At 43.9% G+C, this 23,982-nt stretch overlaps 1 protein-coding gene across 7 annotated transcripts in view; it reads left to right on the top strand.

Annotated features, from left to right (window-relative positions):
• Positions 1 to 23,590, top strand: part of klhl17 (kelch-like family member 17) — an 83,276-nt gene extending 59,686 nt beyond the window's left edge. For all 7 annotated transcript variants that reach the window (XM_043676136.1, XM_043676140.1, XM_043676139.1 and 4 more), the window contains 4 exons: positions 171 to 259; positions 2,477 to 2,550; positions 6,421 to 6,602; positions 19,575 to 23,590. In XM_043676136.1, coding sequence (XP_043532071.1) covers positions 171 to 259; positions 2,477 to 2,550; positions 6,421 to 6,602; positions 19,575 to 19,803 — 574 coding nt within the window. In that variant the 3' untranslated portion in view covers positions 19,804 to 23,590. The remainder of the gene's footprint in view (positions 1 to 170; positions 260 to 2,476; positions 2,551 to 6,420; positions 6,603 to 19,574) is intronic.
• The last annotated feature ends 392 nt before the right edge of the window (positions 23,591 to 23,982 follow it).

Raw genomic sequence — 23,982 nt, 5'->3', positions numbered from 1 at the left:
AAAGGCAATTTAGAAATCTCTCGTTTCTATCACCAGGATAAGTCGAGCTGTGTCAGTCTGAGTGAGAAGCTGAAGTGCAAACATTCCATAGCACGTGAGGCTGAAACACAGGGTGAGGTGCCCAATGATGCCTTTTTAATACCCGCCACTTTCTGTTTGTGTTTTCGCAGTGCTGAGAGATACGACCCACTGACTGGAACGTGGTCGTCGGTAGCTGCAATGAGCACTAGGCGACGATATGTCCGAATTGCAACACTAGGTGGGTTCCTTCCATGTGCCGTGTTTTAGTAGCAACCGTTTAATTCATGTTGTTGAAAAATGCAGAGAAATGTTGAGTGTGGAAATGCTAAATTGTCACTGGAACGCTAATTGAACAACCAGTGAACGATCTCCATGTTAACTTGCTACACAAGCTGTTGGCAATAATTGGTCCTTTGGGTATGAGTTGGGAGAGTTATCTGCCAGTATTTATTGGCTCCAAGGTTTCTTATATGGGTTGAAAGTTTATTTTTAAATTCACGCCTGGAATGTAGGCCTTGCTGGGCTAGCTTTTATTGCCTATCCCTCAGCACGTAAGAGACTGGAGTCACATGTTGACCAGGCAAGGACAGTAGTTTCCTTCTGTAAAGGACATTAGTGAAACCATATGGGTTTAATGACAATTGTTTCATCGATCAGACTTTTAATTCCAGATCTCTTATTGAATTCAAATTCCACCATCGCTTGTGCTGGGATTTGAACCCGGCTTCCCAGATAACTTAGAACAACTAAGTTGAGATGGGGAGTGCTACAGTTGGCAGTGCAGTGGAAGGAGGTAGGTTCAGCCTGTACTCACACTGCCATCCTGGGAAGAGTGTGGTAAGTATGAGACTGTGGAGGAAAAGCATAGTTTACAATGTCCTACACAGTTGAAGAGCACATCTTGTCAATGCGCCCAATCAACTTTATACTGGGACACAGTACCAGAAACCTGATGGAATTTGTTTAACCATAACTTGGCATGCCACCAGATCTACAGTCATCACCAAAAAAATTTAAGTCTTGATTTAATCTAATTTTCTGGATGGGTCAAATATGTTGGTATATCTGGGGTTCTGAAAAACACCGAGATCAATAAGAACCTGGAGCTTTGTCACAACATGTTTGGGCTTGACTTCTGGGGTTGGTTAGGCCTTTGGAGGTTGGAGACTTGACAGGGAATTGTCATCATATTCATTGGCTCAATTACTAAAATAATGGAATCAACATTATAGTCCTCTCACAGATAAAAATGGTGAAATTGTTCTCCATTTTCCTCGCTGTTATACTGACTCTGACCGTGATTCAGGCCCAGTACTAGCCCTCATCTTCTGCAAATTACAGACGTGGGGATAACTTACAGAGCTTACAGGCAAGCCATCAACCTACACCAATTCTTCAGCTTTACCAAACCAACACCTCCCTTGTGACAGCCAGTGAGCTTCAGGGTGAGGTGTGTGTGTTTGTGTTCATTCAGAAACTGAGCACCATGTTTTTGTTAAGCCCCTGTCCAAAGCACATGAGAAATTGGGCTTTTCACTAAACTCCTGGAAAACTAAAACCCCTCTTCTGACAAATTTTAACAGCAACACCTCCCACCCCCTCTCCAAACCCCGTTTAAAATCAATGGTGAATTGTACACATTGACCATTTTCTGGATCTTGGGAACATGATCACAATGAAGGGTGACAGAGTCAACAGAAGTCCTTGTTGCCTCTGATGTACCAGATCAGGTCAAGTTGAGGAAAGGAGACATTGAAGACCAGGATCTCAGACAAAGACTAAGGTCCTGGGTCACTGAGTGCAGTAATCCCTCTGCTCCCACACACAGCGGAGATTTGAACAACTCCATGCTGTACATCTCTATGACTCTAAATGCCACCCAACGCTACCTTCATAGGGTCCTCCAAATCTGGAGGCAAGGAAGGGGATCCACTAACAAAGATCTCTTCCAAACCAACATGGGCCAAAGACAAGACACAAATCAAAACCAACTCTGCTGGGCAGGGCTCATTATTCATATCTCTGACAATAGACTCCCGGCCAATCAGTGACTCGGAGCATTGTCTATCTGTGGGTCTTTGGTCACGATGGAGGTTGGTTGGATGTATTCCCAGAAGTCTCATTGTGTGATTGCTTGCCTGTTTTCAGCATTCCTAAAGCTGATCATTGAATATGTTCAAAACCAACGGGCGCAGTGTAGGGATGGAGTAGAAGTACAGGTTATTACCTCCCTTTTCCATCAGGACTTGCTCCCCTCAGTGTCCCAGAGATTAATGTCAATACCTGGTGATTACTGTGGAGTTGGTGAGTCTACACTAATTTCACAGAAGCTTGGATTGGATGCTCTTGAAATGCTAAGAGTTTCATCCGAGTGTCAGAAATCGGGCTGACTCATCAAAAAGAAACCCTTATTAATCAGTCGATGAAATCTCTTTTAATGATACTGTCCTTTCAGATGGAAACCTCTACGCCGTTGGTGGATATGACAGCTCTTCGCACTTAGCAACAGTGGAAAAGTACGATCCACAGGTAACTGATCACACCAATGTATCCAGGATTTATCCTTCCCAAAACGTAGGTCTGTTCAGAGTCGGGGGAGCATTCATAGGATTCTGCTTCTCCGGCTCAATCAGAAGGGTGATACGGCGGTTCAGTGGTTAGCAGTGCTGCCTCACAGCGCCGGGGTCCCGGGTTCGATTCCAGCCTCAGGTGACTACCTTTGTGGAGTTTGCACATTTTCCCTGTGTCTGTGTGAGTTCCCTCCCAGGTGCTTTGGTTTCTTCCCACAATCCAAACGATGTGCAGGTTAGGTGAATTGGCCATGTTAAATCGCCCATAGTGTTCAGGGATGTGTAGGCTAGGTGCATTAGTCAGGGGTAAATGGAGAAATGTAGGATAATGGGGAATGGGTCTGGATGGGATACTCTTCGGAGGGTCGGTGCAGACTTGTTGGGCCAAAGGGCCTGTTTCCACACTGTAGGGATTCTAAGAAACCCTTGGCCTTGTTGTAAGTCTGCACACTCTTCATTCAGTCTGCATTGTTTCCGGTCCCCAGTCCAGCCTCTTCAAGACTAGGATTAATGTCGGTTTAAATTCTGGCGGAGTGGGAAGTTGCAAAAGATGAGCAGGGGTGGCCTCTATGTTTAATAAACTCGCCACAAGTATTACAGTAAGTAATTAAGTAGCAGCTGGGGCTCTGTGTCCCCATCTCTGGTCCAAGAGAACTGGGTTCAAGTCCCACCTGTGTCAAAGATGTTTAATAAGCTTTCTGTGCGGGTTGATTAGGGAGAAATAACAGCTCACTGATTTACTTCTTTCTCTACCCTGGCCAGACACTGATGAGAACACTGCACCCAAAGTACAGTGGAATTGTCGGACCCCTGTGCCTGTCCCATTAACATGGTTAACAAGGTACCCCAGTATAGAGTCAGTGTCTGCCAAGATACACCAGCAATAGGGACTTCAAATAAACAGAAACGTACATTTCTATCAAGTTTTACCAACCTCGCCAAATCCCAAATCTGATTTATGCAAAGCAAAATGCAGTGGACACTGGGACTGTGAGTAAATTTGAGGAGGAGTTAGACAGATTTTTAATTGGTAATGAGTTGAAGGTTATCGGGAGAAGGCAGGAAAATGGGGGTGAGGAGCACATCAGCCATGTTCGAATAGCAGAGCTGACCTGATGGGCCAAATAGCCAAATTCTGCTCCTATATCTTGTGAACTATAAAGTCCCACACGATAATGACCAAATATTCTGTTTCCTTTTAAATTGATACTGATTTGAGTAATAAAAATTGGTCTGGATATTTATGTGCAAATAAAACTGAGGACCCCCTGAGCCTATGGTTCTGGGCTTACAAATCATTGTGAGGAAACCTGTGTTTCATTTGACACAAGTATCACTGTCACTTTGTTCACTGGCTGGTGTAGCGAGTAGTTGATCAAATATGACATTGGCGGAGTTTCCTACTGAGACATGTGGATTTATGAGTTTTCAGAAATGGTATGCCTTAGTCATAAATTCTGGCCTTCATTTAGATATTGTTGCCTCCACTATAAAGCAACCCAATTTGTAATATCATACACCAGCAGATGTCACACTTGACTTCAGTATCTACTGATAATGAGTGACACTGTAAAATGTAATCCTTTTCTTCCACGTTGGATTTGTGTGTACAGTCATATAATAACAGGCAGGCAGTGTGTGCAGACACCTCAGTGTGTTATGTTAGTACTGTGGCTTCCACATTTCAAATTTGGGTGACCCTCAGGAAACATTAACACGCTGTAGGGAGCCATGTCTTTGAGAGAGAATTGCAATCTACAGAATGTCCGTCACAATCTTGGGATGTCCCAAGTGTTTTACAGGAACAAATTGCTTTTCTTTGTTTTTAAGTGTGGTTACTGTCGTGCTGTTGTAAACACAGTTTACTCACGGCAAATTCCCACAAAGGAAAGCAACCTTTTTCATACTGTGAACCTAATTCAGTGCTTGAAAATTGGACCAACTCTGCAGCAGGGATAGGGTCATGGAGGAGGCTATAGGGAGAGAATTTTGACTGGAGTGGTCGGGGTGGCAGGAGAAGGGGAGAGGAGAGGAGGAGTGTCAGTCATTCCCAGCCATTGGCATTGATGTTCCTGTGTTTTGCTCCATTTCTCTCCATCTGCAATTAGTGCCTTTCAAACTGAAGAATGGAAATATCTGTGAAAGAGGTTTGACGCTACTTTTAAAGCAGAAAAAAGTCTCAAGAGTCACCTTTGCAGAAATATTTAATGTTTTAGAACACTCCTTCGGTGGTTATAGTCACAAGATAGAAAAAATACATGATCGAACATCGTTAAGCCTAGGGAGTAGTGATCATAACTGGAATAGAGGCAAAAGATTATCTCTCAATATTTTGTACCACAATAATTTATAGTAAGATAAAACAAAGAATTGTGGATGCTGAAGATCTGAAACAAACCAAAAATTGCTGGAGAAACTCAATGAGCAGCGTCTATGGAGAGAGAAACAGAGTTAATATTTTGAGTCTGCTGACCCTTAAAGAAGTCATTGTTTGCTTTGTTTTTTCTGAAGAGTGCAACTTATAACTGGAGTGTTTCTGTGTGAAACACCCATTTAATGTCCTGTTTGAGTGTGGCAGACATTGAAATTTCCAACACTGAAATAGAAGTTGATTAATTTTTTTTAAACCCATTGCCTGATTGCCCAGTTTAAATGGTGCGAGTTAGTTGGAGCTGAGGGAAAGCTGCAATGCTTGATGAGAGGCTCTTTATTGGAATTTCTTTTGTACTAGTTTTTAATGTTAATATCAGAGTGTGTTGCTGGAAGAGCACAAGCAGGTCAGGCAGCATCTGAGGAGCAGGAAAATCGACGTTTTGGGCCAGAGCCCTTCATCAGGAATTCCGTATTCATTCCCGATGAAGAGCTTTTGCCCGAAACGACGATTCTTCTGCTCCTCAGATGCTGCCTGACTGGCTTGTGTTTTTCCAGCAACACACTCTCAATTCTGAACACCAGCCCTCACTGTCTCCACCTTAATGCCGATATCATTGATTCATTCACTCACTTTCCCTGACTTTCTTTGACCCAACAAGAATCCTTTCACTTCTCCAAATAAATTCCTAGAGTTTGCAGGAAAACCAGATGAGGCAGGAATTGAACCCGGGTCTCTGGTGCTGTGAGGCAACAGTGCTAACCACTGTGCCACCGTGCCACCCACTAATCCTTTCACTTCTCCAAATAAATTCCTAGAGTTTGCAGGAAAACCAGAGAAAGCCGTGTTCTATTCCTCTCGGCAAAGTTTCTAATCGAAGTTCACAGCCTATTGATGAAAGCAGGTCCCAATAGAACATTGTAGCCATGGTAACAGAAGTACTGAAGGAGATAGACCGTACAGGGACATTTCACTCTGGTCAACCTTCAAGTCGTGTGTTGGTTCAGCTCTCTCATTTTTTTTTTTTTCCTTTGGTCATTTAAACTTTTTATCAGATGCACAGTAGCTGGGTCAGATTGCGTTTTGTACCCCGTGCAGGTTCTGGTCACTGACATGGGGGGGAACGGTCTCAAACCCTGAAGGTGTTTGTAGGGAGTCGCTGTCTGCGATTAAATTAAAAAACAAAGATAGAATCACAGAGGTGTACAGCATGGAAACAGACCCTTTGGTCCAACTCGTCCATGCGGAGAGCTCAGAGGGGTATTTTAAAGATAAAAGGTAAATGTTGAATTATCAGGGGAACTGTCAGGATGGGGCTGGCTTGACTACTCCACCTTTACCCTACTCCCCATTGAGACCAAAGGTGTATTTCACTTACCTGTCTGTTGTGCAGTCGTTCTCTAATTCCTGCCCTGAACCATCTTACCTGCGGATTGACATGTTCATTTCTTTGTCTAGACCAACACGTGGACCACTATCGCTAATATGCTGAGCCGTCGGAGTAGTGCTGGCGTGGCAGTGCTGGAAGGAATGTTGTATGTGGCTGGTGGGAATGACGGAACTAGCTGCCTTAACTCCGTGGAAAGGTATAATCCAAAAACCAACACTTGGGAGAGTGTGGCACCCATGAACATCAGAAGGTACGTGTGTCTGTGCCTCTATAGCATCAATGCTGAGAAATGTCGCCTCTTGTGAGGAGAATCCAAAACAAGGGGTGGTAGTCTAAGGATTAAATTTGGGTTACTGAGGAGAGAAACCAGAAAATACTTTTTCACACAGATTTTCAGTAGAAATCTGTAACTCTCTCACTTTTTTTTAAAAAAAGCACTCCCATTCCTAGTCTTCCTCCGACACTAAAACAAACATAAATGTAATGTAATCTGCAAATCCAACACCCTCTAGACTCAGGCCGTGTCGGATTTTCGATATTCCCAGATTTTAATATATTTAGGGTCAGGTGAAGTCGAGGATTATTTGGGTTACATTGGCCAGCAATACCAATGACTTTGTCTGTATCTGGGCTGCAGAAGGGTTGTGACTGGTTAAATAGTTTTATTTAAAATTTTACTCAAATTGCAATTGATGTGTGGATAATTCTAAAGTTGTCTAGTTTTCGGATATTGCTGCTTTTCTAAGTTTATCATAGAATCCCTACAGGGTGGATACAGGCCCTTCGGCCCAACAAGTCCACACCGACCCTTCGAAGAGTAGCCTACACAGACCCATTCCCCAACCCTATTAACGTACAGTTACCCCTGACTAATGCATCCAGCCTACACATCCCTGAACACTCTGGGCAATTTAGCATGGCCAATTCACCCTAACCTGCACATCTTTGGGTTATGGGAGGAAACTGGAGCACCCGGACGAAACTCACTCGGACACTGGGAGAATGTGCAAGCTCCAAACTTACAGACGACCGAGGGTGGAATCGAACACGGGTCCCTGGTGCTGTGAGGCAGCAGTGCTAACCACTGAGCCACCGTGCTGCCCCACGGTAGCCAGTTTTGAGGTTCTCTACCTGTATTGCAATAATAACTACTGAAGTGTTAGCATTCGCCTTCTGTACCATGAGGTTAATGAAATAACTGCAGAGTCAAGTGTCCTGTCAACAGTTCACCTGTTTATTTATACATGAACGGTCCTTGACTCATTCAGTATCAGTTACCAGAGTATCAGCCAGAACTCCCTGATTGGACCAGATTAACAGTTCCAATCAGGGGACTCCTATTCTATAATGTCCAGCTGGCTGACCTGGTTGGAATGTACAAGTCTTTGACTTCAAACACCATTTAGCACCATAGAGCAGCCATTGATGAAGTTTAAACCTTCACTCCTACCAATTTACAACCATCTCGAGTCAGGGCCACCAGAACTCTGAGACGTATAAAATTCTAACAGGACTAGACAGGCTAGATGCAGGGAGCATGTTCCTGATGGTGGGCGCGTCCAGAACCAGGGGTCACAGTCTGAGGATTCGGGGTTGACCATTTAGGATGGAGATGAGGAGACATTTCTTCACCCAAAGAGCGATGAGCCTGTGGAATTCATTATCACAGGAAGGAGTTAAAGCCAAAACATTTAATCTATTCAAGAGGTGGCCGGATATAGCACTTAGGGGTGAATGGGTTCAAAGGTTATTGGGAGAAAGCAGGATTAGGCTATTGAGTTTTTTTTTAGATTAAATTCCCTACACTGCGGAAACAAGCCCTTCGGCCCAACCAGTCCACACTGACCCTCCGAAGAGTAACCCACCCAGATCCATTTCCCTCTAACTAATGCACCTATCACTATGGGCAGTTTGAGCATGGCCAATTCACCTGACCTGTACATCTTTGGACTGTGGAGGAAACCGGTGCACCCAGAGGAAACTCGCGCAGACACAGGGAGAATGTGCAAACTCCACACAAGCAGTCACCTGAGGCTGAACCTGGGACTCTTGTACTGTGAGGCAGCAGTGCTAACCACTGAGCCACCATGGTTGGATGATCAGCCATGATGGTGATGAATACTGGAGCAGACTCGAAGGGCCGAATGGCCTCCTCCTGCTCCTATCTTCTATGTTTCTATGCAGATTGCATTGCTTCAAGTCAGAGGCTGTCAACACCAAGAACCGCCCTTTCCAAAATTCAGGCTGACATTACGATCAAACCTGTTTGAAAAAATCAGAGTAGGTTGTTTGGGCATGAGAAGGGAATATTAGGCAATAATGATGCATATGTGGCTAACTGCTTGATGTTAACCTTTTATATCTTTACATTTCCGCAGTGTAAAATTAAAGCTCAGGACCATGCTCATGCTAAAATTCTACTTCAGGACAGTTTTTTTAAATTGACAAGGCGGATTGAAGGGTGATGACAGGAGGGAGAAATGGGACACTCCCAGTCGTAATCTCATGCAGCAAGTGGGCTGATATGTTCTCACCAGTAGGCCATTCTTCCCTCAAGTTTCTTCAGACTGGTGTTGAGTTTGTCCTTTTGAGGGGGTCATTTTAATGAGCCTGTGATTTTGAATGGGTTGTGGGCTGCCCTCCATTCTCTGAATGCTCTGGTTGAAGTGTGTCAATGTTCTGGTGAGTTACCCTGGGGCAGCGCTGGTGGGATTGTAAAATATTATAATGTCAAAGGAAACCATTCAACCTATCACACCTAGGTCAGCTCATGTGAAGACACTGTCCAACTTTGCCCTGGAGACTGGTCCTTCACATGTCTCATTGATTTTTGAAAGTTCCTATAGACATGGCTTCCACCAGCCTTTTAGGTCGCACATTCCAGATCTTAATGAGCCTTTGGATCTGGTGTAAAAGAATTTCTGCTCAAATTCTTTTGCCTTTTGTTTAGTCAGGCATGTGAATGAGGTAGTAATAAACATAGAAACGTTAAAAAAAAAGGAGCAGGTATAGACCTTTCATCCTGCTGTGCCACTCATTATGATCGTAGCTGGTCATCCATCTCAATAACCTGTTCCTGCTTTCTCCCCATATAGAGTCATAGAGATGTACAGCATGGAAACAGACCCTTCAGTCCAACTCGTCCAATGCCGGCCAGATATCCCAACCTAATCTAGCCCCATTTGGCAACATTTGGCCCGTATCCCTCTAAACCTTTCGTATTCATATTCCCATCCAGATGCCTTTGAAATGCCGTCATTGTACCAGCCTCCACCACTTCCTCTGGCAGCTCATTCCATGCACACACCACTTTCTATGTGAAAAAGCTGCCCCTTAGGTCCTTTTTATATCTTTTTCCTCTCACCCTAAAACTATGCCCTCTAGTTCTGCACTCCCCCACTCCAGGGAAAAGATCTTGTCTATTTACCCTATCCATGCCCCTCATGATCCTTGACAGCACCAGTTATCTCCTGTCATCTGCACAGTACACATTTGACGTTACCAGCTGATACTTGTAACAGGGGGAAGGCAATGGCCTAGTTTTATTATCATTAGACTGTTAATCTAGAGACTCAGGTAAAATTCTGGAGACCTGGGTTCAAATCCTGCCAGGGTAGATGATAGAATGTGAATTCAATAAAAATCTGGAATTAAGAATCTAATTATGACAATGAATCGAATTTGGGAAAAGCCCATCTGGTTTACTAACTTCAGGGAAAGAAATCTGCTGTCGTTACCTGGTCTGGCCTACACATGACCCTCAACAATGTCATTGGCTCTAATCCACCTCTGGAGAAATTAGGGATGGGCAAATAAATGCTGGCCCAGTCAATGGTGCCCTCCATCCCATGAATAAATGAAAAGATATCACTGATTTTTCCCTGCGGAGATTGGAAGAACCAAGAACCAAATTGAAAGTGAAACAGAGACACTCGAGAATTTCATCCCATCCCTAACAAGAGCAAAGGTTAAAGTTACACTCTGAGACTAGCGTGTTTTGAGAAGATTTGTAGCTCCGTTTGAGGTTCTGGAAATAGGTTTGCTCGCTGAGCTGGAAGGTTCATTTTCAGATGTTTCGTCACCATACTAGGTAACCTCATCAGCGAGCTTCCGGACGATACTTTGTCCTGAGGCTCACTGAAGATGTTGCCTATTAGGGTGACGAAATGCCGAGGGCATTTCGTCACCCTAATAGGCAACATCTTCAGTGAGCCTCAGGACAAAGTATCGTCCGGAAGCTCGCTGATGAGGTTACCTAGTATGGTGACGAAACATCTGAAAATGAACCTTCCAGCTCAGCGAGCAAACCTATATCCAGAATTCTGAGACTACACAGTACAAGGAACAATCTCAGGGATTTGGTTTGATGGCTCAGTAGTTAACACTGCTGCCTCACAGCGCCAGGGACCCAGGTTCAATTCCAGCCTTGAGGGACTGTCTGTGTGGAGTTTGCACATTCTCCCTGTGTCTGCATGGGTTTCCTCCGGGTGCTGCAGTTTCCTCCCACAGTCCAAAGATGTACAGGTCAGGTGAATTGGCCATGCTAAATTGCCCATAGTGTTAGGTGCATTAGTCAGAAGGAAATGGGTCTGGGTGGGTTACTCTTCGGAGGGTTGGTGTGGACTTGTTGGGCTGAAGGGCCTGTTTCTACATGGTAGGGAATCTAATCTAATTTTCTCCCTTTTTCAGCTTTCAAATATTTTCATTATTTTCCGTTCTGATATTAACAACTCTGGCTGCTACTGCCATAGTTGATTGATTTTTATTCTAATGTAGAACATTATTTTTTTAAAACTTCATTTATTGGATGTGAATGCCATAAGCTGGGCCAGCACATTTCATCTATCCCTAATTACCCAGAGGGCAGTGAATAGTCAACCCCATTGCTGTGGGTCTGAAATCACATGGAGGCCAGACCAGGTAAGGACAGCAGTTCCCTTCCCTAAAGGGTGTTAGTGAAACAGATGGGCTGCTAGATTGTTTAATTCTAGGTCTTTTTTAAATTGAATTCAAATTCCACCATCTGCCATGGCAGGATTCGAACCCAGGTCCTCAGAACATTAAATGGATCAGTCATCTACTGATAGTGCCACACCTTCTGGCCATCACCTTTGTACAGAAGGCCATCACCTTCTGTACAAATCAGAAAGAGAAGGGACACACCACAGATCAGGCGTGACCTTTAACCCTCCATCACCTATTTCACGTGGTATCCATGTCACTAGACTCTGATAATAGTCCTTCTGGACTCGAAACATTAACTCTGCACAGATGATGCCAGACCTGCTGAGTTTTTCCAGCACTTTCTGTTAGTATTTGAGTTTCCCAGGTGCCCTGGCCAAACGTGAATTCCCCCAAATAGACAATGTGATCAATTTGTGTTTGGTAATGTTATCTCGATGATAACAGTTCGAAAGTGCCTGTGGACATCCTTAAATTGAGAGTGGTGCTATATGAATGCAAATCTCACCGTATTCTTCCATTGCCAACAAAGATACACTTCAGGAACAAATGCATCAGTCTGAAACAAACAGCATTGTTCTTCAAATGCCCAAGCCAAAGTGGCCGGGAAGTTTTGTATTTGGCGGCATTAATAATGATGGAGGAGGAGATTGTGGGCTCATACTTGAGATTCCACACGTACCATGTTCCTTCTTAACTTTTGACATTACCGGAGTACCTGAAGGAAATCTAGTCTTTCCCCAAAAGGGAAGAGAGTGAGAGCGCGAGAGAGAAGGCCAATTGTCCTAACATGCTCCAGTTCAGTCAGGTGGAACACTGACAAATGTCATCACCAGCCCATACTGGTACCTGGAGAATGCATGTGATTCCATGAAAAAGGGAAAGGCAAATTGCTGACAGAGGGGAAAGGAACAATTGAGCAGTGCAGTGATGGAGGGAGAATTCCAGGAATGTGGAATGTGAGCCATTAGTTACCACATGGTGAGCTCCTGATCAGACTGTACGCGGCGGGGGTGGGGGTGAGGGGAGAGCGGGGTGGGGAAGGTACCATGTCATATCGAGCAGCCAATCCAACTTGTCAGAGAATGCTGGGATGGTGCAGAAACAGGGGTTAGAATACAAACGTCAGAGTTTTGGATGAGTTTGAGTTTTGTTGGGGAAGGAAAATGGGATTGCAGCCATGAATAGTTGAGTACAGAACTATCACGAATCGAGGTGGGGGTTTGACCGCCAGGTGAGCTGAAGCAGTGAGTTATTGCGCATAATTAGACCCATTCAGCGTATACTGTCTGAGTTATCCAACCGAATCTCACTTCCCAGGATGACAGGGAATTGGACTTGGTGACAGAGAAGGTATTTGGTCAGAATCACGGCAAATAGGCTTCCAAGATTATAAACAACTTGGTTCAGCCTCGGGGAAATGGGACGGGGATGAAGACTTATTTTTTTCCCCTTCTGATCCTTCTGATTCTTTAGGCAGTCGTTTAGGGGATTTCAAAACTAGAGGTCTTAAAGTGAGAGAGAAAAGATATAAAAGGGACTGAAGGACAACTTTTTCACACACAGGATGGAATGAGCTGCCAGAGGAAGTCGTAGAGGCTGGTACAACTATAGCATTTAAAAGGCATCAGGATGGGTACATGAATAGGAAGAGTTTAGAGAGATATGGGCCAAGTACTGACAAATGAGACTAGATTCATTTAGGATATCTAATCTGTTTCTATGCCATGCAACACTCTCTCTGAATATCTCAGGGTAGTAGTTCTTCGGCCTTGGGAGCAGTGGTTCCTTAACTTAATCTAGCAAAGCTGATTGTGAATGCTTCAAACAAATCACTTAATCTCTCTTCTATCTGACGTGTCTCCAAACATCTGTGACAAGTGACTTGTGGTAACTGTGGCTAGGCTAATCCAATATTACAGTGAGAAAGGCAATCCAGTGGCTTCTGGGTAAGGAGGGGCTGCCTTATCAGGAGAGCCTGAGTGGATTGGGCCTGCGCTTATTGGTGTTGTATGAACCATGCAAGATTCTTAAGAAACTGGGTGGCGTCGAGGTGGAAAAGTTGTATCCTCTTGTGGGAGAGTCTATAACCAGAAGGCATAATCTCAGAATAAGGGAGGAGGAATCTCTTCACTTCAGGATAGTGAATCCTTTACCACTGAGAGCTGTCGTGGCTGTGTCATTAGGTTTGTTCAAGGCTGTGGATCAGTAAGAGAATTGAAGGTTATAGGGAGAATTCAGTTGTGAAGTTCAGATCAGCCATTGAATGGCAGAGCACACTCAATGGGCTGAATGGCCTGCTGCTGCTCCCACATCTACTGGTCTCAGTCTGTCAGGCAGGGCAGGGAGCCAACATTGTCAGCGTTTATCATAAACAACCAGGAAAGCTGCCAGACCCCCTAAGATCTTGCAACATTTGGAAAAGATCTGAAGTGTGTGAGAAAAAAATATTTAAAAATGGAACAAACAAAATCTTTAATGAAACTATTAGAGTTTTTGTTGGAACTTGTATGAGTCGACATTATTCCAGCACGTAGCCTCCAATCGCTGAAATATAACGTTGATTCTGCCTCAACAAACTTTGTCAGCTGACAAAAACACGAAAACCTGGAACAAGATACAATCTGGGAGATGGCTGATATGGACTTGGCGTCTGTATATACTTAGATTAAGGGGGCAGATCTATTGTGTTGGCCTAAATTCTTGCGCTGAACTAACATGACAGATTCATTGCAGCCTTGTAGCTGTGAATTGCAAAGCATTTGCTCCTCCTGCGCTGCCTGTACTGGCAAGTGCTGCCTGTGTTGTGTGTGACATTTATGCCCCTGACATGCCTGAAAGAGATTATGCTTGAAATGTTGACTCTCCTGCTCCTCGGATGCTGCCTGACCGGCTGTGCTTTTCCAGCACCGTACTTTTTGACTCTGATCTCCAGCATCTGCCGTCCTCACTTCCTCCCCTGTACTGTACAGGCAGCAAATGTTAGGGTTAGTGTCCCAAATGTATTGAAGTAACAATTGTTGTAAGGAAGGCTGATAGCAGGTCACTGGAAGAACACAGCAAGCCAGTCAGCATCAGGAGGTGGACAAGTCAATCTTTCAGGTGTAACCCTTCTTCAGGACTGGGCTGGGGGCAGGGTGATGAGGTGGGGATAGGTGAACACAGGTAGAGGGTATGACCTGGATGATCGATGGGAGGAATGAATCCACTTGGTAGCTGGAAGGAAGGGTCAGTCAGAGGATTGGAAGAGAGGGAGAGGGGCTGGGAAGGGAATTGGGGGATGGGAAGGGAGGTTATTTGAAATTGGAGAACTCCGTGTTGAGTCCTCCAGGCAGTAGGCTGCCCATGTGGAAGATGAGGTGCTATTCTTCCAATTTGCGATTTGGTTCATTTTGGCAATGGAGGAGGCCAAGAATGGTCATGTTGGAAAGGGAGTGGGAAGGGGAATTAAAATGGATGGTGATTGGGAGGTCCGGTCAGCTCCTGCTGGTGAAACGTGCCCTTAGTTTATATTTGGTCTCCCTGAAGACCACATCGGGAGTACCGGATACAGTAAACTAAGGTGGAGGAGAGGCAGGTGAACCAGTTAAAGCCATTGGAAATGAAGGCTGCTGACACGTTTGATATCAATCAAAATCTACTGCAGATTTTGATATCAATCAAAATCTACTGTGACCCCCAGTGGGGTCCATCGAACAGATTTTGGAGTTGCAAGCTCACAGTCAGCAATGCCTTGGTATTTGACTCATTTCTAACAGCTTGGAGACTCCTTTAAATCCTTGTTTATTTTTCTGCCTGCGGGTGGACGTGGCCCTAATGGACTGCCCCTCTGAGACCCAGTTGCTGCTGGGGAAAAAAGAAAGTTTTTGAGTTCTCTTTGTCTTTCCCTCGAGTGAAGCCCTGCCTTTTCATCATCTCCCCCAGTGTTTACCTCCTGTTCCCTGCCCGAACCCTGGACGCGATGTTAAGGCCCCACCTAGTTCCCTTGTTTGTCACACAGGGACACTCAGTGTTAGGGACCTTAAGGTAGCACCACACCAGCTAAAACACTGCAAAGTGCTGACATGGACAAACACTGGACACAACATTGCAGAATCCCACCGTCCCCCCATTTATGAGCACCACCGAAATATGAGGAATTCTGTGACTATATCTGCAGTGGGAGACTGTCCGAACTAGAGCTCACTTTGTTAAAAGGACTTTATCCAAACTCTCATCAGCCTGTCCTGTGGGGTTTCATTGCAATCTGTCTAACTGCTGTTTGGTTGCTACATTGAGCCAAGGTGTAGTATTTGGATACAGGTGCATCTGGGTCAGAACATAACAGGTTGAAAACCAAGATGTGGAGGTGCTCCATTTGGACTGGGGTGCTCCGAGTCGGAAGCCATGTGGCACCAGTTTATAGTCCAACAGGTTTATTTGAGATCACCTGACGGAAGGAGCAGCGCTTTGAATGCTTGTAATTGCAAATAAACCTGTTAGGCTCTAACCTGGTGTCATGTGACTTCTGAGATTGCAAACCTGCCTTGGAAACCAGAGCAAGTAATCCCAGCCAACGCCTCTGTGTTAATTGTGGGAGTGCCACTCTGTCAGAGGTGCCAGATCAAGTAATCCTAGCTGACACCTCAGTGCTAACTGTGGGAGTGCTGCACCATTGTTTTTCAGATGAGGTGACAACAAACTGAGACCCATCTTGTGAAGGGAATAGATTACATGGAACAGTTTGACAAAAGGCAGATGAATACTCCTCTTGCCCTGCCTCACATTTACGCTACAACCAAAGCGGCTTGACCAGATGGTTTATTTAATTGCTGCTTGTAGGAGCCTATGTATAAATTGACAGCCACATTTCCCTATGTTACAACAGTCACTGCACTTCGAAAGTACTTCATTCACCTATGAACTACTCTACAATATTCTGCAGCCACACAACGAGGTGTAAAAAGACGACCAGGGGTGGGGAACACGCGGCCTTCCAGGCTATTGTGTGTGGCCTTTTGAATGAATCCAAATTTTGAAGAACAAATCTTTTATTTTTTATTAGTATTTTTTTCTTCGTCCTTTTATTATTTTTATTTTAATCTTAAAATGAATGTATTTAAAATACCAGAGAGTAAAGAAAATTCAACAAAATAATCCTCACAGACTGACCGCCGCAATTAAAAAATTGGTAAGTCATAAGGGCTATTTCTACACCTGCTATGCTCATGATTTAGTTATCTTAGTTAGTTAGTACATAGTAGTTAGATTTTTACAAAATAATGTAAAGAATATATAATTGAATTTTCTTGGATGTGGCCTTATTAGATTACAACTAACGTGATACGTCCTTCCAACATGATAAGGTTCCCCACCTCTAAACCATTCTCTTACATTGATGGTGTGATGCCCAAGAAAGACTATTCCTTGTTCCAGTTACCTGGGGGCTAAGATTGACAAATTATCTTCCTGAGTGAGTGATCCACCGAATCCTTACTCCAATCACGATTTTACTGACTGACTGGTCATTATCAATTTTGCTCTTCATTAGCAGTTAGGAATCTGCTGGGGAAAATCATGGTTAGTTTGGTCTAAAGGGTAGCACCCAACTCCTTTTGAACCAAAGCGTATGGTCTACAGCTGTCATTGACAATTAAATACTCTGTATGTGGCCTGACCCCGCAAAGTATTTCTCCCAGTGTTCAAGAGTAGGAGAAAACTCAAGACCCACGTTGAAGATTTGAGTATAGGAGCTGGGACGCCATGTTGAGGTCATTGGTGAGGTCTCTTCTGGACTACTGTGTGCAGTTCTGGTCTCCCTGTTATAGGAAGGATGTTGTTGAGCTAGAGAGGGTTCAGAAAAGATTTACCAGAATGTTGCTGGGAATGGAGGGTTTGAGATATAAGGAGAGGCTGGGACTTTTTTCACTGGAGCTTAGGAGGTTGAGGAGTGACCTTTATAGTTTTTTTTTATAAAATCATGAGGGATATAGATAAGATGAATATGTTTGTTCCCCAAGGTGGGGGATGTCAAGTCTAGGGGGTCTATTTTTAAGGTGAGAGGAGAAAGATTTTTTTAAAAAGACATCAGAGGCAATTTTTTTTAACACAGAGAATGGTTTGTTAGTGAGATTAACTGCCAGAGGAAGTGGTGGATGAGGGTACACTCAACTTTTAAAAGACATCTGGATAAGTGCACAAATAGGAAATGGTTGGAGGGATATGGGCCAGGAGCAGGCTGGTGGGAGATTACTTCAGTTTGGGTTTTGGTCGGCACTTGGACTGATTGGACTGAAGGTCGGTTTCTGTGCTGTATGACCCACAGATGTTTGGGTCTGTAAAATAGATGATAGGGTTAAAGTTCACCTGGGTTATTAAGGATCACAATTTGAGCATGCATGGTGCTTCTTTTAACCCCCGCACCCACCCCACCCCCGTGTCAATCAAATATTAAATCAGCTTCTGTTGCCCCTTTCGCCCTTGCATTCCAGATCATGATCGTTCATTGTCTTCACAACATTTTTGCTTGTGTCATCTCTGGTTATGATCAGATTCCCTACAGTCCAACCAGTCCACACCGACCCTCCGAAGAGTAACCCACCCCAGACCCATTTCCCTCTGACTAATGCACCTAACACTATGGACAATTTAGCGTGGTCAGTTCACCTGACCTGCACATCTTTGGATTGTGGGAGGAAACTGGAGCACCCGGAGGAAATCCACGCAGACACTGGGACAATGTGCAAACTCCACACAGTTATATTATCAGTGACTCTAAATTGGGGTCCAGCAGTCCTTTAGCCATTCAACAAGTGGAACAGCCACTCACTGGGAAGCAACTCACCACCATCTCATGGGCAACTAGGGACAAGTAATACAGGGTACCCCCTCCCCGCCATCCGAAAGTAGAGTGTTCCCATGAAACCTTTCGTAAGCCAAAGTGGCATCAAGTGAAAAAGCATGAATTTATGTGGGAAAAATTTCGCCTTTCTTCGTAAAAGCGAACATCCTCTTTGGATTTCTTTTGTTTAGTGAGAACAGGTACTAATGTAGGTCTTTTGTAAAAGCGAAGTGTGTAAAGCGAAATTTTGAAAAGCGGGCAATACCTGTAATGCTGACCCAACTCAGGAAGCCCACATCCCACGAGTGAATTTTAGAAGAAATTAATGTTAGAGACCCCTCACATCCCATCTTCAAGGCATCCCAACCCCTGAGAGCCATCATCGGTTGTTGTGAAGAAAACAATTCCACCTGGCTCACTCATGTCCTGTTTTGGGGATGGAAATTGACATCCTCACCAACGTTCCTTGGAACTGTGGGTTTTTTTCAGGTGGACAGACCTCCGGAGCAGTGCAGAGCCATGACTTCTGAAACTGGAAGTCTATGCTTGGAATGGCCTCTGGCTGTGTAGCGTGGAGAGAATATTGGTCTTTACCTGGTCTGGCCCACAGCAGGGTGGTTGACTCTGGTTTGCTCAGCTAGTTCAGAGGGCACTTCAAGGGCAATTAGGGGTGGGCTACACATGCAACACTCTCATCCCATGAATAAATAAAGGAAAATGGTTATAGAACTCCTGCAGTGCAGGTGGAGGCCATTCAGCCCATTTCGGTCTGCACCGTCCCTCCAAAGAGCATCCCAACCAGACCCACACCCTATCCCTGTAACCCTTTATTTACCATGACTAATCCATCTCACCTGTACATTGCTGGACACTATGGGCAATTTAGAATGGCCAACCCACCCTAACCTGGACATCTTTGGACTGTGGGAGGAAACCGGAGCACCCAGAGGAAACCCACTCAGACACGGGGAGAATGTGCAAACTCCACACAGACTGTCGCCCGAGGCTAGGATCAAACCTGGGTCCCTGGCGCTGTGAGGCAGCAGTGCATGCCATTGTTTCCACCCTTGTGGATTTTTGACACAATCCACACGTACAAGTCACATCCTTTGCAGGTATCTAGCATCTTGGTACTCATGTGGTTATGTAGTAAAGCAGTGTTCCCACTGAATATGTGTGCGGGTTGGTGATGTGCTGTCATGGGTCAGGGTGTTCTTGTGTGTTGGAGCATTCATGTGACTCAGTGTTAGGAGTAACGTTTGAGCTCATCTTTGGACTCTCCATAAACGTCATTAATATTAGCAGTGTTTCCTCTGCCTCTATGCTAATAAGCAAGCTCTTTCAGGGGTGAACGTAGGAAGCTCCTTCAGACGATGAGAGTTCGAAGTGGCTTTCAGAGTGGCAGTATCTCTTTTTCACTTCTGCTGTTTTCCTCTTCAGGAGCACGCACGACCTTGTAGCAATGGACGGGTGGCTTTATGCAGTTGGAGGCAATGACGGGAGCTCCAGCCTTAATTCCATTGAAAAATACAACCCTCGCACCAACAAGTGGGTGGCAGCTTCATGCATGTTCACACGACGAAGCAGTGTGGGCGTCGCTGTGCTGGAACTACTGAACTTCCCCCCTCCGTCTTCTCCCACGCTCTCTGTCTCTTCGACCAGCCTCTAATGCCAGAGTCCCCGCCAGGCCTTACCTCGTGATGAACACGGTCCTTTTGGAAGCAGCCAAAGTTTGCTGCCCCTGGATTTGTGACGAGGAAGCTCTGGGTGCTGTTCCTCCTGCTCGACAAGAACAAAAAAAAACGGGCTGGATTGCACCTGAAGTGGTGAGCGTTCTGTGAACAAATCTGAAATTTGCCAAAAACAGGCAGCGTCCGATTGAATGATACAGTGCAACTGCCCACCTGCAATGGTCTGGTCACACAACCTGAAAGGTGTCATTTGAGGCCGAGGAGGAGTCAGGTCTGAAACCTCCAATGTTCAGGTGGGGGGGGGGGAATTGTGTTTTTTTGTTTGAATGCCCTATCTCTATCGTAAGAGTCGGCACAGAGAGCAACGCTGCCGGTGTGTTGGAAAATTTGGCAAACGACAGAATCTCTCCATAACTCAACACATCACCACCAGGAAAGTGCAAACTGTTGTTATTTCTGGAATTTTATCTCACGTTTTTCATCGGTATTTCCACGGCATGATGCACAGTGCTTTAATTCCAGTGAAAATATATGACAGCCCAACCTTGGCCGTAATGGCCCAGCAATGGACACTGACCACTCTCTTTGAGCCCCTCTCCTCCACAACTCCACTTTTAATGACTTTTTGTTTAAAACCTCACTCTGTTATCTTCAAGGCTATGTAGCATAACTGATTATACGACATATCAACTCCTTCCTGAGTACCTTAATTAACCAAGGTAGACAACAGCAGTGCACAGAAGATATGACAAAGAGAGCTTAACAACTGAATAGACCTAATTATTCCACCTCTTTTTGTACTGATCAACAAAAATAATTCATAAATTGATTGCATACCTCGTACTTTTGGTAAAATATAATCTCCAGGAGATTCTACTGTAGCACTTGGATTTTATCACTCAACTTGTACTGTCAATGAGAAGTTACCACTGACCAGAGGTGATAATGTGTGTTTAATTTAATTTTTATCTTTTAAATGTGAAGTTTGTTGTCTTTTTATGCATTTTAATTTTTTTTTTACTCTATTATATTTCTGTGTATTTTACTTAAATGATTGTCTACCTCTGGTCAGGGTACTGTTGCCAGGTAGAAGGGCAAAGAGGGGATCTTGTGTGCTGATTTTATGGGGAAGGTAAGGATTGGGGATGAATCCAATAAGCATTGTGAATAATGCTTTCTTCCCAAATAATGAATAATGCTTTCTTCCCAAATTTCTCTTCAGTAGCACGGACAATACGTAATAATGAAATATAACGTAATTTACCTTTTTTTGGTTTTCGCCCATGCCATTTTGGTTTCTCATGTTACTATGTCTTTTAGGCGATATGTTCTCATCCATTTCTGTAGCAAAGCCAGTGTCGCATTAGAAGCTACTTTTGGGTAAATGTCACTGAATCAGGTAGCTCCTCAGTGTGTGTATAATCACACAGAGTGTGTGCCGAAAATTCCCATCATGCAAATGGTGTCATTATTTTACATGCTCGTGCTTCCGAACCTCAACAGATTCCTCCAAGTTCTCGAGATGGATGATTGGGTACGGAGGGGGTAAATCAATAAGGATAATGTCAACTGGGACAGGTCTTGTTACCACCCCCGCCCAAGCCTAGGGCACAGGAAAGCTTGTCCTGCTGCTAACTCCTGTCTGGGGCACTAAGTTGAGGACATCATCAGATTTGACTGTGATGGTGTCGTAGTAAAATAGTCTGCCAACTGACAGTTCGGTAGGGAGATGGGTGGCATTGGTGTTCCTGATGAACTGGCATAATATTGGTCGCAGTCTGTAAGACAACCCCCTCCCCATTTTGCATCGGTTTTCCGAAGATGTAATGGTGGCCAATCAAGTGAGATCAACCCCTTTGTTCTATCACAACTCTCGATCACCGCCATGAGGTGCTGGAGAGCCATCTGTATTTGAACTGTGACCCCCCCCCCCCCAGGTGCCAGCAGTTTATTTTAGTCACCTGACCTAAAATCTTGGAAGTACTCAACTTTGAGGGTAGAATCATCAATCTCTCTCCCACATCCCTGGAGCAGTAGCTCTCTAACAAAGCTTAAATTGGCGATACTTGGCACTGCTGAATAGATTCTCTCTCTCCCCATCTCATTACTCATCAGCAAAGCCAATTCCACCTACTTTCCCCTTGTTCTTGCTTTAGCCAGTCATCCGTCTGTAGTAAATGTAAAATAAACCTCATGTACTGGGTTACACTGAATGTTAATAAATGAACCAGCTAGCATGTAAATAATTGCTAAAGTAAATCTAGGAAATGTATGTTTCCAGCAAAACAATCTCTTGTTGTACAGAATGCAGTTGTAAAAGGGGTTTGACTTTGGGTCTTACAGCGATTTTCACCATGGTTTCTAAGGAAATTATTGTCAGTTTTGAAACCAGACCTTTTCAGTAGATTACCAAATAATAGTTAAAATGGGTTTGAAGTTGTTGAATTCTAAATGTCCATGTTTTTAATTGTTTTTGTTCCACAGTGAGTGTCTGAGGATGTGTTAACTCAAACCCTATAGAATATTGTGCCAGATGTCCACATGATGGTTTCACCAGCCTTCGTTCTCTGACTTCAATGAACTTTGCACCTTGACTCCATTTGTCTTTGTTATTGACCGTGGCCTCCATATAGAATATTCTTTGTCCAACAAGGCTCAAGTCATCTACATCATGTAGTAGGATTCTATACAATAGAACTTTTTAAAAATTCCTTCCATAATTGAACAAAATGCAATGTTTGCGCTATGCCATTCTTGTTTGTAACTGTTTCTGTCCTAGACACCTTGACTGGAACAATTAGATTATCCAAACACAAACTGTTTGTGTGATAATTCAACCCATTTCCAACCTGTCTCAGGTCTTGGGAAAACACGGTTAAGTTTCTCCAAGAGCTAAGAAGTTTAATCCTATTAATTTTGTCATTTATGAACTGACTTACAGTATAATTCTTTAAAAAAAAAAGGCACATATGTTTAATTTAATAAGAAGCTTCACTGTAAGGCATGGAAAATGTGTACAGCATCTTTTTAGCTCTTAGCAAAGCTGTTATTAAATGAAAACCAATACTTACATCCCTCTTTCAGTCAGATATTTGGGAAACTACATGTGCACTGTGCAGTGATTTAGAATGTGTTTGAGTGAACCTATAAGAATTGTGGGTACTTTTGGATATAGTTTCACGACTATGATGTTTACCTGTCAGTCGTTTGGAACCTTTGCCTTGTCCCTTCAGGGTTAGCTTCAATGTAGCATTTCTACTCCCACCTCCCCACACTGAAAATAAAAGTAGATTTATCTGCTTCAGAGATCCCTCGCTGGCACAGGGAGCTAGGTTTCAGGTTAGTTTGTGCAAGGTGGTAAGGCAGGCTGCAACAAAGGTACAAATGCACAAACTTGTCGGTCGTCAAAATAGTTGATCCTGATTTATTTTTCTAAGATTACAATTCACAAATGGTGTGTGTGTGTGTGTGTGTGTGCGCGCGCGCGTGAGTTTTTTTTTTGTCAATTAGATAATCAGACCTGAACAGAATCTAGTACAATGGTTTTGTTTTTATGTGCAGGTATGAAGAAAATGACATGTTTGAACAGGGTGGGTGAAGCACCGTGGGTTTAGTTTAATTTACAGTTAATATATGTGAAACTTGTCGCTTATTTATATGTAATTTATGTTGGCAATACTTGTGTGAAATGTTTTCATTATCTTTGCACTACACTTTAAAGAAAAGCAATACAAGATTATGTGTGAAATAAATGTTTTTTCATTATTTGGCAAAGTTATTTCTTTTTTATGTGAAGAGAGCTGTCAAAGTGTTGCATTTGAGGTTTTGTTTGACTGATTCCAGTCGATCGGCGATGGGAAATACAGCGTTACAGAGGGACGGTCAGTGGATGGATCTGGGTGGGATGCTGTTTGGAGGGTCGGTATAGACCCCCAGGCCAAATGGCCTCCAGCTGTACTGTAGAGATTCTATATTTTAAAAAAAAAATTCTATCCCCTCTAAGTAGAGGAGCCCAGTTTATTATTTTATATTTGTGCCTTCTAGTTTGGGATCCTCCCACAGGAGAAACATTCTCTCCACATCTGCTGTGTCCTAATTTTAAACATCTTCATTGGGATATCTCCGTTTTCTCACTCCTGTAAGTTCCAAACCGTTCA

This window comes from Chiloscyllium plagiosum, chromosome 34 (genome assembly GCF_004010195.1).
Source record: "Chiloscyllium plagiosum isolate BGI_BamShark_2017 chromosome 34, ASM401019v2, whole genome shotgun sequence".
Taxonomy (NCBI): Eukaryota; Metazoa; Chordata; class Chondrichthyes; order Orectolobiformes; family Hemiscylliidae; genus Chiloscyllium; species Chiloscyllium plagiosum.
This window is presented reverse-complemented; position numbering and strand designations above follow the sequence as displayed.